This window comes from Myotis yumanensis, unplaced genomic scaffold, assembly GCF_028538775.1.
Source record: "Myotis yumanensis isolate MYYU_CA2020_CCGP unplaced genomic scaffold, mMyoYum1.0.hap1 SCAF_1, whole genome shotgun sequence".
Classification (NCBI taxonomy): domain Eukaryota; kingdom Metazoa; phylum Chordata; class Mammalia; order Chiroptera; family Vespertilionidae; genus Myotis; species Myotis yumanensis.
In genome coordinates, this window is record NW_027223752.1 from 7133439 (window position 1) to 7146322 (window position 12884).

Consider the following 12884-nt stretch of genomic DNA (forward strand, 5'->3'; position numbering starts at 1 on the left):
CCCTTCATTACACAGTCTGGGTTTTGTCCGCATTTTTATTTTTTGCCACATTAATAGATTACTTATTCCAAATAGAATAGACATAAATTTAAGTCAGGAAGAAAATAAATTGTCAAGTAAATTGATAAAAACCCCACACTTCTCCCAACCCCTCTTCCCACCCAACCTGTCGGTAATGTTTAACCGTCAGTGCTCACAGTGGGAGTGGGGGACCCTGGTTTTTAGCATTTGCCTGGGTTCTCTCAGAGGAAAGAGGCGAGAGAAGCCAGGGGGCTTTATGGGGGAAGGAGCTGCTGCCTGGGACCCCAGGGAGGGCACACGGTTAACAGGGTCTGTGACACACCCGAGGGCACCTCACCCACCCCCTCCTGGCCTCCTCTCCCTGGAAACCGCAGACAAGCCCAACCTCACAGGCTGGTACTGGGTTAAATGGGGTGTAAAGGCACCGGAGAGCTGGCTCTGCTCCTGCAGGGAGAGCCGGGGGCCCTCTCTCCTGCCCACCCTGGGGGGGCGGGCAAAGCTTTTTGGCTCAGCAGTTGGGAAGGAAAGGGCCTCCATCCAGGCTGGTAGCTTGGGAGACACAGGGTGTCCAGGATTGACCCCAAGAGGCTGAGAAGTGGGGGTGGGCACCCACGGCCACCTCGAGGCGCCCTCAGGAACCTCTTCGGCTGGGTTAGGTCTAATCTCGGCTGGGCAGTTCCACTCACCCTCCTGCCAGCGGCCATGTCTGACCTGAGCACAGCTGGGTCCTCCCGAGAGCTCACAGCTCATACTGCCAGCCCCGCCCAGCGGAAGGAAGAGGGCCAGGCCTCCTGTCGCTGGGGTAGCCAGACACCTGGGGAGCTCCTGCTGAACGCCCAGCCCTTGCCCAGCACGTCTGAGCTGTGCTCACTCGATCCTCATGCCTCTGTGAGCCCCATATTGCAGACCAGGAAACTGAGGTCTAAGACGTGCCCCAAAGCCGACCCCAGGTCACACAGCTGGGGCTGCCAGCAGGGCTGGAGGGTGCAGACCACCGAGCCAACCCCTCTCGCTCCGGGGAGGGTGTGGAATGAAGCCCCTTCTGTGATACACAAACGAAGCCTTGATCTTAAAAAACAAATAACTTTAATACCAGTGACACCCATGCACAGGGTGGGAGTCCTGTCTTCCTTGCCCACAGGGCCTCCTGGGAGAGCTTGGCACTGCCCAAGAGGCTGAGCCCACTCAGGGCAAAGCGGGCCACAGGCACCTTCCTCTATGCAGAACCATCCACCTCCCCAGCCGGTCACATGGCCACACGGCACTGGATGTGCCGGGGCCACCCCGAATTCCCACCGCAACCCTAGCTTCGAGTGGAAGCCCCAGAGTGTGGGCTCAGCTCCCCCTCAACCCGCAGGGGCCCAAACTGGCCACAGCCATGCCCACTAATGGGCCCTCCCACCTCACAGGAACACCAGGCACCAAGGAGCTTGCCCAGGAAAGACACCATTTGCTGGAGAAGGGGGGTGGGGTGGGGGGCCCATACTATCTCCCTCTCCACCCCTCCACTCGCCTTTGGAAACCCTGGCTGGGGGTAGTGGGCCAGAGCTCCAGATATCGGCCGACCCGTGTCCCCATTTTATAGATGGGCAGCCTGAGCCCCAGAGGGTACAAGAATTCCCCTTTCCCTGGCTGTGTTTAAAACTATGGAGGATACGGAGCCTCCAGCAAATCCCATGGCCTTTCGGCGGTCCCAGGTCAGCCTCCACTGGGAGTGGCAGCAGCAGGGGTACCCCCCGCAGTGCCATGTGGAGAAGCTGGGGTGCATTAGGAGAGGTTCAGTTCTGATACCAGGAGGCAACGGGGCTGCCTGTCCTCATCCTAGAGCCTGGACAGGTGGCCAAGAGGGGCCTGGAGCTCTGCCAGGTGGAGGATGCGCACTGAGTGTCACTGGGCAGCCCAGCCACGGGAGAGCTGGGGTGGTGGATGGGATCCCAGGGAAGCACTGGAGTGTTGGCTGGGTTTCTGGAAACTTCCAGGTAACAGGGCCAGCTTCCTGACTGCACAGCGTGGGTGTGAGCATCCCCACTTCACAGCTGAGAAAAATGAGGAGTCAAGGCTGTGGCCAAGGTAACCCGGCTGATGAGTGGCACCGGGCCCAGATCTGATGGAGTCCCAGCCCTCCGGTCTGCGCAGGGGGCCGATTTATGTGGATGTTGGGTGGATGAAAGGTGGCCCCGGGGAGGTCACGCCCTCTGTCAAGGGGGCGGAGCTTCACAGGCTGGAGGGCTGGGCCAGCGCAGGCCCCGAGGCGGCGGGCACACCCTCGTCCTCGGACTGGTCCTCGGGGCCACGTGCATAGGTGAGCACGATGGTCACGGTGGCGAAGGTGGCGGCGTTGACGGGGAAGGCGCGCAGCAGCGTGGACGTCAGCCCGCGCGTGAACACACGCCAGCCCTCGGCGCGGTAGCTCTGGCGCATGCAGTCGAGGATCCCGTTGTAGCGCGGGGCGCCCCGCACCCCGTCGGCCTGCAGCCGGGACTTGACCACGTCCACGGGGTAGGTGGAGAGCCAGGACAGGATGCCCGACGTACCGCCCGCCAGCAGCAGCTTGGGCACCAGCAGCGAGTCCCCCGGCTCGCAGCCCAGGGCACGCGTCACCACGTCGTAGGTGAGGAAGTAGACGCCGAAGCTGGGCGTCTCGCGCAGCAGGGTGGACACCATGCCCCGGTTCACGCCACGCAGGCCCTCGTGCCGGTAGATCTGCGCCAGGCAGTCCAGGGAGCCCTGGTAGTTGCGGGCCGCGCCCACGTCCTGCAGCTGCAGCCGCGTCTTGGCCAGCTCCATCGGGCAGCAGATGACGCACTGGATGGCGCCGGCCGCCGCCCCCGCCAGGAACTGGTTCATTGGCGAGTCTTGGCCCAGGGCCCGCAGGGTGTTGCCCTGCACGCCGAACACCAGCGCGTTGATGAAGGTGAGCCCCATGAGTGGTGAGCCCAGGCCCTTGTACAGGCCCAGCACCTGCGGGGCAGAGGGGTGTCAGGTGCCCACCCCCTACCTGGGGCCTGGGCAGCCCAGCCTACCTCCCCTGGGAATCTGCACTGCAGGTGGCGGCAGCCCCAGCCCACCCCAGGCTTCCTAAGGATCAAACAGAGCCTTATTAAAGCCAGAGCCCCCAACCTGAGCGTCCTGGGCATTCACACCATCCCATTTCCAAAGTCCCGATTCCCCCAACAGGCTCCCGAAGCCTCCTCCTGGCTGGCTCCGCCCCTGCCCACCTGCCCCGGCCCAGGCCACTCACGCTCTCCTGCTTGATGATGGACTGGAAGCAGTGCAGGGTGCCTCGGTACTGGGGCTTCTCCAGGCTCTGGACCTGAAGCCTCACCTGGAATGAAGGCCCGGTGAGCGGTGGGCAAGCCAGGGACAGAGCACCCAGCTCCATGGCACCCATGACCACGGCAGAGGCCAGACCCACAGGGCAGGGGGCCACGCAGATAGCTTTCTGTGGCTTTTGGAATCCCAAGGTGGGATGAGGCCAAGTGTCCGCGCCTCTTCAGGGAGGGGTATCAGTGAGCAAACAGCCAGAGATAGCCAGCTGCACTGGACGACACCCAGAGGGGCAGGGGCCCCCCGACCTGAGACGGGTAGAGGCTAAGTGTGAACAAAACCAACTCTGTCTCTGTGACCTCACTGTCCTTAGCAAGGAGAGCAAAGCCTGCTAGGTGATGATGACCTGCGTTCCTTAAAGTGTAGCCATGGGCAGTATTGTCAGTTAACAGCGGGGACAGCATGACAACTGAGAAAAAGATCAAATTGGTGGTAGTGTCAATGATACGCTTCTAACCCCTGGGTCTGGGGTGAAATGCGGCCCAGGGACCACGTCTTACAGTATCTAGAATGGAGAGCTTTAAGGTTTGGGGAGTCAGGAGCTCCTTTAGAACGAATGACCCCGCCCTGGAAAAGTGGTCGTTCTCACACAAGCCCAGGAAGACCCCTGATCCAGGGGGGATGATTTTTCTCGACCAGCCCCGCCCAGGCCCCCAACCCAGGACCTGTGCTATGCCCTCCTGACCCTCCTGCCCCTCCTGCCCTTGCTAGGCCCACAGGGAACTTGGGGTCAGGCCCAGGGAGGACAGAAATATGGGGTTCACCTGGTCTCTGGGTGAGGCTTTGGCTCCCCTATAACAGAGTTACATTTTTGCTCAGGGTGGAGCCAGCTCCAGCTCAGGAAGTAAAGGCGGTTAAAGCAACACAAAATTTCAACATCGCATGCGGGCCTATCCCCTGCCCTGGGACAGCCACTCCCTGGCGAAGGTGTCCCCGGCTACTGTCGTGTCCCTGGAGTCTAAGGACAGAAACCCACCCTCGTGTGAGGGCAGTGTGGCCGAAGACAGTGGCTGTGGTTCTAGGCTCCACAGAGGGAAACCAAATTTTGGACTCAAATTTCGGTCTCCAGGGTCTGGAGGAATAAACTGGGAACGTGCCTGCTGTGAGGCAGTGTGACTGACACAGAACACAGGTGTCCCCTCGCCCCTCTGGAGCCCAGGTCTGATGACACGAGGCTCAAGGAAAGGCCAAGTGAAATGGGCCCTGGCCTTGGGAGTGAGGGGGGGGCGGGGGTTGGAGAGGGGAGGGGGCTTCGGGCCTTGTTCTTCTCCCATGATTCCTAGCACTTTTGCCCTTTCCTATACATTAAGTTTTCATTTCAGCTGCAGAGCTATGAAACAAATCCTATCTCTGCAGAAGCAAGCATGTATGACATTTCTGTTTTTCAGCAGACATCACCCACCGGGCGGGGACGATGTATGAAGGACTGTGGGTTTTTTCCTTTTAGTTTATATGTCTCTGTTACGGTTAACAACTTGAATTACTTTTGTAACAGAAAGCCAACCAAGAAGAATGTGTGTGTACCTGATGACTATACACAGAAATGTCGCCTGGAGCCAGTGCATAATGCGGGGCCCTAACATCCCTGCTGCAGGACACCCAGCCCCCAGCTCGCACCGGGTGTGAGGGCCGGTTGGTCTGCTGGAGGAAGTCACTTGCTTTTCTACATTTCCCAATTTGCTTGTAAGAAGAGCGTTTAACTTTTATAATGGAAAACAGCCAGTGAAAAAATGAAGCCATTATAACATTAAATTAAACCACAAGAGCGCTCCACGCCCAGCACCATGTGAGCCCTGGGCGGGAAGTACGGTCACGGGTGATGACTGGGACAGGTTTCTCCCCTTTATAAAAAACTCAGATTTTAAAGACAGTTTGCCCAGATGTGATGCTGGTGGGGAAAAAAAAAAAAAAGTCACAGATTTGCTCCCTCTAGGTGCCCGGTAAGGGGGTTCCAGAGAGCATTAGCCCAGGAGGTGCAGAAGCTCCTGCACCCCACTTGCTGCAAGGGGTGCTTGTCCGGCTCAGGAGCCAGAGGGGACAGGGATGCCAGGACCAGTGATCTGGCCTGAGGGACCCAACGGGAGCCTGCAGAAGGCCTGGCCAGGCCTGGGCTGAGTCACAGCTCAGAGCGGCCTCCGCAGCGCTGGGCTGAGGACGTGAATCAGAGCCACTTCTTGGCTGGACGCAGCTTCAAGAGGCCTTTACAACACGTGACCACCAGATATAAACACAGCACAACGTGGACACTGCCAGGCTGGCCTGGGCTGCCTGGCTGTGGACAGGCTTCACAGGCGGTCAGCTGAGCAGAGCCTGGGCAGCCGTGTGGACACACGCCACCAGGGCCTCGCTCTCGGTGGCCCTCAGGGAACTCAGGAGCCGCTGTGTGGCCAGAAAGCCTGGCCCTTCGGCCTCCTCCCCGGACCCGCCCGCAGTGCGATGGGAGGAAAACTGTGCTCTTCGGGACCGGCCTCTCCTCCAATGTAGCCTACACCGTGCGCCGGTCACCACCGGGGCCCCAGGAATCTTGCCCAACCCCTCACCGTGCAGACGGGGACGTCTGGGCCCAGAAGCAAAGTGACAGGCCCACGTCACTGCGCAGACCAGCGGGAGGGAGGCCTGGCCCTGCACCAGGCCCAAGGACAGACCTTCCCCAGGAGCCAGTGCATTAGGCGGGGCCCCAACATCTCTGCTGCAGGACACCCAGCCCCCAGCTCGCAGGTCCTTTTCCTGGCACAGGAACCCCTGGGTCCGGAAACAAGGAGACCGGAAGCCCGCCTCGAACCAGCGAAGGGGATGTCCTTGCCTGAGCTCTGCCCTGCGCCCGTGGGCAGTGTTCACAGGGGACAGGTCTGCCCTGTGCCCTGCCGTGTACAACAGCCGCCCTGGCTCCCGGGCGAGCAGATAAGGTCGGGCCCTGACTTGGCTAGTTCAAGGGCGTGAAACCCCAACCACAGGGAAAATCTGAGCTGGAACCTCTGGAGGGAGGACGTGGCCTTGCTTGGTTTCTGCTCTGAGGCGTCTGAGAACCTGGGACTCGGGTTTCTCGGGGTGCGGGGCTTGCTGCGTGCAGCACCGCACAGGTGTGCACCTGCCCTGGGAAACGCTCACCAATGTCTTGACAATGACGGTCACCTTCCTGGGGAATCCTGACGAGTTTGGATTTTTCTGTATTTTCTCCCTGAGCTTTTCTTTCCTTTAGGAAGCGGGCTGAAGGAGTTTTGCAAGAACAGTTGGGGATCCCTGCTCTCGGCGAGGGGAGACCGGCCCCCCAGTCTCAGCTGGCCAAGCCCCAGGATGGACCTGGACGGGCTGCCCCCACTGGGAGATGTGGGGCAGACCAGGAGGCCCGGCCCACTCGGCTCAGTGGGTAAGTGGTCGCCCATCTGGCGTCACAGAGACTCATTCTCCATGTTCCTCTAGAACAGTGGTTCTCAACCTGTGGGTCGCGACCCCTTTGGGGGTTGAACGACCCTTTCACAGGGGTCGTCTAAGACCATCGGAAAACACATATATAATTACATACTGTTTTTGTGATTAGTCACTATGCTTTAATTATGTTCAATTTGTAACAATGAAAATACATCCTGCATATCAGATATTTACATTACGATTCATAACGGTAGCAACATTACAGTTATGAAGTAGCAACGAAAATAATTTTATGGTTGGGGGTCACTACAACATGAGGAACTGTATTAAAGGGTCGTGGCGTTAGGAAGGTTGAGAACCACTGCTCTAGAACCTGTGGGAAGACGCTGAGGGTTCCTAAGGTGGGCCCTGGGAAGGAGCCCCAGCCACCCAGACACTGCAGGCTTCTGTCTTCTGTATGGGCCTCCACCGGGCCCGACACTAAAACCACGACAAGTGACTCACCTTGACCGTGTCAAATGGGTGTCCCACCAGCACGCCTGCCACACCTGGAGGAAGAAACGGGGACTTGAAACCCAGATGTCTGACACCTGCAGTGGGGGGTGGAGCTATGGGAGGCCGTTACCTGCTGTGCGCCGGGCTCCTCCCCGGAGCCCCTTAATCCTCATGGCTGGAGGATGAGGGAGCATGTGAGGGTGACATCCCCAAGGTCACGCCAGGATCTGTCCAACTCAAAGCTGGTGTCTCTCCCTCACCCTGCTGCTCACGCAGCTGAAACAGAAGATGTCCCCTGGGGGCTGCATGGTCCCACTGCTCCAAACACCCCTGGCATTGGCAGGGGACTCCAGAAACTTTGGACTTGGACACTCACTCAGAATTGGGTTTCCCCTCTGTCACCAGCTGGCCGAGCTCACAGAGGGCTCAGTGTCTGAGCCTCATCTCCGAGTCAGTCCCGGTGTGAGCACCGACTTCCCCCAGGGGATTCCCGGGAAACATCCACCCAGGACCTGGTGCGTGGCAAGTGCCGGCTGACCACTCCCTTCCCGAGTGGGAGTCGCCTGATACCCAGGGAACAGCTTGTGACTGTGGTCATGCCTGGTGGTATGTCGGCCCCGGCCCTGCCAAAATCCAGCCCCCCTCGGGGACAAAGGCTCACAGACACTTCTGAGTCCTGCACGCTGTGCAGATTGCAGACACCTTGTTACCCCACCTCATGGCGGAGATGCTGAGGTTCAGTGAGACTGAGTAACTGCTGCGCTTTCCTCCCTAGGATTTTTTAAAAATATGTTTTTATTGGTTTCAGAAAAAGAGGAAGGGAGAGAGAGAGAGATATCGATGTGAGAAAGAAACAGCCATCAGTTGGTTGCCTACCATACACACACCGAGAGGGGGATGAACCTGCAACCCGGGCATGTGCCCAGGCCAGGAATCGAACCTTGGTGCAGGGGACGATGTTCAACCCACTGAACCACACCGGCCAGGGCTTCTCCCTAGAATTTTATGTGTGTACATCCTAGAGTCCTTTTACTGCCAGGAGTGTTTACGTATAATTAAAACAGCTAACATGTATCGTTTCTGCCTGCTGGTTATTATTCTTAGTTTTGTACCTATACTAGTTCTCTCTCTTGATACCTATACAGAAAGGACTATTCGCCCATTTGATGGATGAGGAAACTAAGGCATGTAACATGTCCACGCTACACAGCTAGAAATGGCGGAGCCGGGCCCGGCTGGTGTAGCTCAGTGGTTGAGTGTCGACCAATGAACCAGGAAGTCACAGCTCGATTCCTAGTCAGGGCACATGCCTGGTGTTACAGGCTCAGTCCCCAGTAGGGATCATGCAGAAGGCAGCTGATCAATGATTCTCTCTCATCACTGATGCTTCAATTTTTCTCTCTTTCCCTTCCTCTCTGAAATCAATAAAAAATATATAAATTAGAAATGGTGGAGCCAGGACTCAAACCCTGTAACCCACTGGGAAATGCCCCCCGGGAATCCAGCTCTTCTGCAAAAGCCATTTTTTTTAACGCCGCCAGGGAATGGTTCTGTGTCTGCTGAGGTTCTGGGGCGAGGTGCGAAGGGGGCGGCGTCCCAGAAGTCCTTTGGCTTCCAGGCTTTTTCTGTGTCAATAACTGATTTATTCAGACAGGAAGACTGAGATCTTATCGTGGACTTCAGGAATGCCGCTGGAGATGCCAAGGGCGTGTGCCTTTCTTCTTCAAAACAACCCTGCCTGGCACTGCACCAGCCCTGTCACTCTGCAGACTCACCTTTTTGTGATCAGAGAAAATTTCCACTTTCACTTATCCATCACAGTCGCCATCGCCAGGCCTTTCCTCCTCCTGGAGCCCTGAGGCTCACAGGTGGACGAGGAGGCCTGGCTTCCACACTGTGGTTTTGGTCCTGAGACACACTTAGCTTCTGTAGCGTGAGATCAGCCTTTTTTTTTCCATTTCATGTTTTGAATTTCAAAATCCTAGATCTAGAGCCTCTCTTCTTGGGCTGTAACTGGATTCGGGGTGTCTGGGATACCTAACACTTGCCCGTGGTGTGCTGATTGGCCTTCCTTCTGCCTCCGGCCAGGCCCCTCCAGCCTCGGGGTCCCGGGGATGCAGGTGCTGGGAGCGCTGGAGGTTCCCTCCCTGTGGGAGAGTCCTGCCTCCGGCTCCAGACTTGTCTCAGCCTCCGGGATGGGAGGGGCAGACCCTCACCCACCGGCCTCTGCTGGCAGGCCCCAGGCAGGGTCTCCGGGGGCCGACACCTGCATTCCCACTCGCTCCCTTCACTGGTCTCAGCGCCCTCGCCCAGAACATTCTGCAGGCACAGAGGGGGCCGCGGGGCCTGCCTGCGTCAGGGCCTCAGGCCCCCAAAGCCTCATCCTTTTAACCTCACAGTCACCTGAGAGCCAGGAGGCCTCGCCAGGCCATCTCCCTGAGAGGACCCTGTCTCCCAACTCCAAAGCCAGTGCCCGCTGCCCTACAGAAGCTGGACTCGCGGGGACACCTCCCATCCCATGACCGTCCAGAGAGGCGGAGGGAGCCACCATCCTGAAGGCACCTGGCAGCGGGGCGGGGGGGTACCTGTCCTCCCCACAGGGCGTCCCCCTGCCCACGTTGCACTTCTCTCTGCACTTCCTCCTATCCATGCCCCCAGCAGGGAGACCCCAACCAGAGCCCAGGGTCTAAGCAGGCAGAAGACCTGAGGCTGGCCCCCTGGTTGGAGAGCAGGCGCATTCTGAGCCTTCCAAGGCCCCGAGGTTGCTGTCAATCCAGGTCCTGCCTGGCCTCTCTCAGAGCCAGTTGAACAGGAGACCCACCCTCAGACAAACAGCCTGTGTGCTGTCTGTCCTCCCCTGACTGGGAAGGCAGAATCTAGGGACCCCGGCCACTGAGGAGAAGCTCCGACCTCATCTGCCCTGAGCCTCCAGGCCTTGAGGAGCCAGACAGGGGCATCTGGAGGGGCGAGGGCACGCTCTGAGGGGGAGGTGTCACCTGCACATGGTTCCTGCAGCCTCCCTGCCAGGGCCAGGCCATGCCAGGGGGCCACGGCGGCCCTGGCACACAACCAGGTCACTGTTGCATGGGTTAAAGGGGCGAGGACTGCCCTTGCCTGCTCTGTGGTAGGAGCGGGCAGTATGATTTTGTACTAGTCCCTCCACTTCTCATACTGACCCTTTGCACCCCTCCCGGCAGCTACTTCCACCCTCGTCCACCTGGGAGGCTCAGGCCTCGGCTCACACAGCAGGGAGGTAGGTGGGCACCACTCACCCTGTGCTTGCATGGGGACCCCAGTGGACAGTGGGGGGCAGCTGGTGAAGCGCCTACAGCTCAGCTGGACCCTGGGGCCTGGTGAGGATGGGCCGAAAGGCATTCTAGGAAGAGGTGCCGCCTGAGCAAGAGCCCAGAGTGACTGGACGTCTCTAAGCAGGCCTGGCCTGGGACGAGGATTCCTACCCCGAACCCCAAACTCCCAGGACACCTGCAGGAAAACAGAAGGAATCCTGCCCCTCTGGGGAGAGAACCCACATTCCCCAAGAAGTTGGGAAGGGGCCTTGGCCCTGGGACAGCCCCCCACCCTCTGGAGCCACCACGGAGTGGAGGGTGGGGGCAGCGGGGCGGGGCAGACATCAAGGGAAGGGAAAGAGGAGCGGAGTGGGATCAGAGGAGGGTGGAGGGATAACAGCTGGATGGGCAGAGGCCCCTCCTTCCTGTCTCCTCCGGGGCCTGGGCTGGGAGAAATTCTCCACTGGCTTCTTGAAAACTCTGGGGTTTCTACCCGCTTTTGAGGCTCTCGTCTGTGGTTTCCTGAGGCCTGACTGGGTAACAGTCTGGTAAATTCTTAAATCCCTTCCCACACACCACACTCCCTTCACCAGCCTTCTCTCACTCAGAGCTTAAGGCACGCCTCTTCCTCCGGGGCACCCACCACTGGCAGGTGCTGGAGGAGAGAAGCCAGAGGTCAGAGCTGGACTGGGCCCGGGACACCCAGCCAGCCCTCTCTCTGCCCAGGAGGCAGGGCCTGCCAACTCATCGCCAAATTCCCATGGCGAAACCTGGCTCCCAATTAATACCTGTTGAGTAAATTAACTCTCCAAGTAAAAGCTAAAAGCCAAACAGGCAGGGCCACAGCAGACCCGGGACTACACACCCACCAGGGCCTCCAGGGAACGCAGCCTTGGACCCAGCCAGCGTCAAGGCCCGGCCTCCGGGAAGGTGTCCCACGTTGGGAGACACGTCCACGTAAGCCCAAGAGCTAGCCACAGGGCGTCAGGCCACTCTGCCACTCGGGTGGAGTCCGCCCCCCAGCAGCTCACTGATAGAGGCAGGAAGGGGGCAGCGTGCGAAAGGAGACCCGGGCCTGGGGTCCAGCGGGCGCCTGGCAGTGCTCACAGGCCGGCCCGCTGGGGGGTGATTGGTGCCCCAGCTCTGCCCAGAAGGCTGCAGGAGAAGGTGGAGCCAGCCCCAAACTTCTCGAGGCCCAGGGAGCGGACCCGCTCCAGATGGGATGGAGCTGAGGGACGAGGATTCTTACCCCGAACCCCAAACTCCCAGGACACCTGCAGGACACCAGGGGCCTTGGGCGAGGAGGGCGCAGGGGGCGGCGAGGCATCTTCCTGGCGGCCCCCCCCCCCCCCCATCTCCACCAAATCAGAGCTGCCGCGGGGCCCCAGACCTCCTGCCCGAACGCGCCTGGAAGGATTTAAAAACAGCAGCTCCCGGGCCTGGTGTCAATTCACGCCCACGAGAACCCTGTGAGATGAGAGCTTTCTTATCCCCATTTTGCAGATGAGAAACCCCAGCCAGGGGGCCAGCTGCTGGGCCGAGCGCCCGCAGGTGAGCTGGCCTCCCAGCCCTGGCGCCCGGCACGCAGCCCGCCCGCCTCCTTACCCCCGGCGCATCCAGCCAGGAAGTCGAGAGCCATGGCCGTCCTTCCTCCACGTCCTTCTCCTTCTCGGGCCCTTTGCGGGGTCGGGAGCCCCCGGCTCGCGGAGCAGATACTCGGTCTGGCCGCCGCCTCCTGGCGCAGAGCCTGATCAGCGCCGGGGCAGGGGTGGCAGCGGCGGCGGCGGCTCAGCGCGCGGCTCCTCGCCCGGCAAAGGTGCCCGCAGGCCGGCTCGCGAGCCCTCGAGGCGGTCCGCCGGCCAGTGGTCCCCAACTTCGGGCCGCGCGCCCCGCCCCTCGGCCGGCCGGCGGCGGGGGGTGGGGGGAGGCTCGGGCGGGGCGCAGGGCGCAGCGAATGGGCGGGCGGGGTGCGGACAACGCCCGAGGCCTGCGCGCCGCCGCCGCGCCTCATTGGCGGGCGTGCCCGGGGGCGGGGCGCGGGGACGTGGCGGGCGGGCCGGCGGGGGGGGCGAGGCGAGCGGACAAAGAGTGTGCTTCGTGCGCCCGCCCGCGCGCCGCCCGGGGCCGGAGGGAGCGCGGTGTTCGCAGAAGCCGGACCGTGGACCCGGCCGGGAGCTCACACCCTGACCCGGCCTGGAGCCCGGGAACCCCGCGGCGTGCGCGAGGCGTGCCTGCTGGGAGGGACGTGGGGTGCGCTCCCTCCGGACTGGGCCCGGGAACCTGGGGCCTGGGTTCAGATCCCGGCTCCGCCGCTGGACCTCAGTGTCCTCGTCTGTATAATGGGGACATGGCCGCGAAAACGGATGTGGAGCGCCTGGCCCCTCC

At 60.5% G+C, this 12884-nt stretch overlaps 1 protein-coding gene across 1 annotated transcript; it reads right to left on the reverse strand.

The window, feature by feature from the left end:
* Window positions 1-1084: 1084 nt before the first annotated feature.
* Window positions 1085-12364, reverse strand: LOC139009075 (mitochondrial basic amino acids transporter). Its single transcript, XM_070413039.1, has 4 exons — window positions 12105-12364; window positions 7222-7265; window positions 3263-3346; window positions 1085-2982 (listed from the first exon to the last, which is right to left on the reverse strand). The coding sequence occupies exons 1-4, from the start codon at window positions 12136-12138 to the stop codon at window positions 2236-2238; spliced, it is 909 nt and encodes a 302-aa protein (XP_070269140.1). The 5' UTR covers window positions 12139-12364; the 3' UTR covers window positions 1085-2235.
* Window positions 12365-12884: the final 520 nt, after the last annotated feature.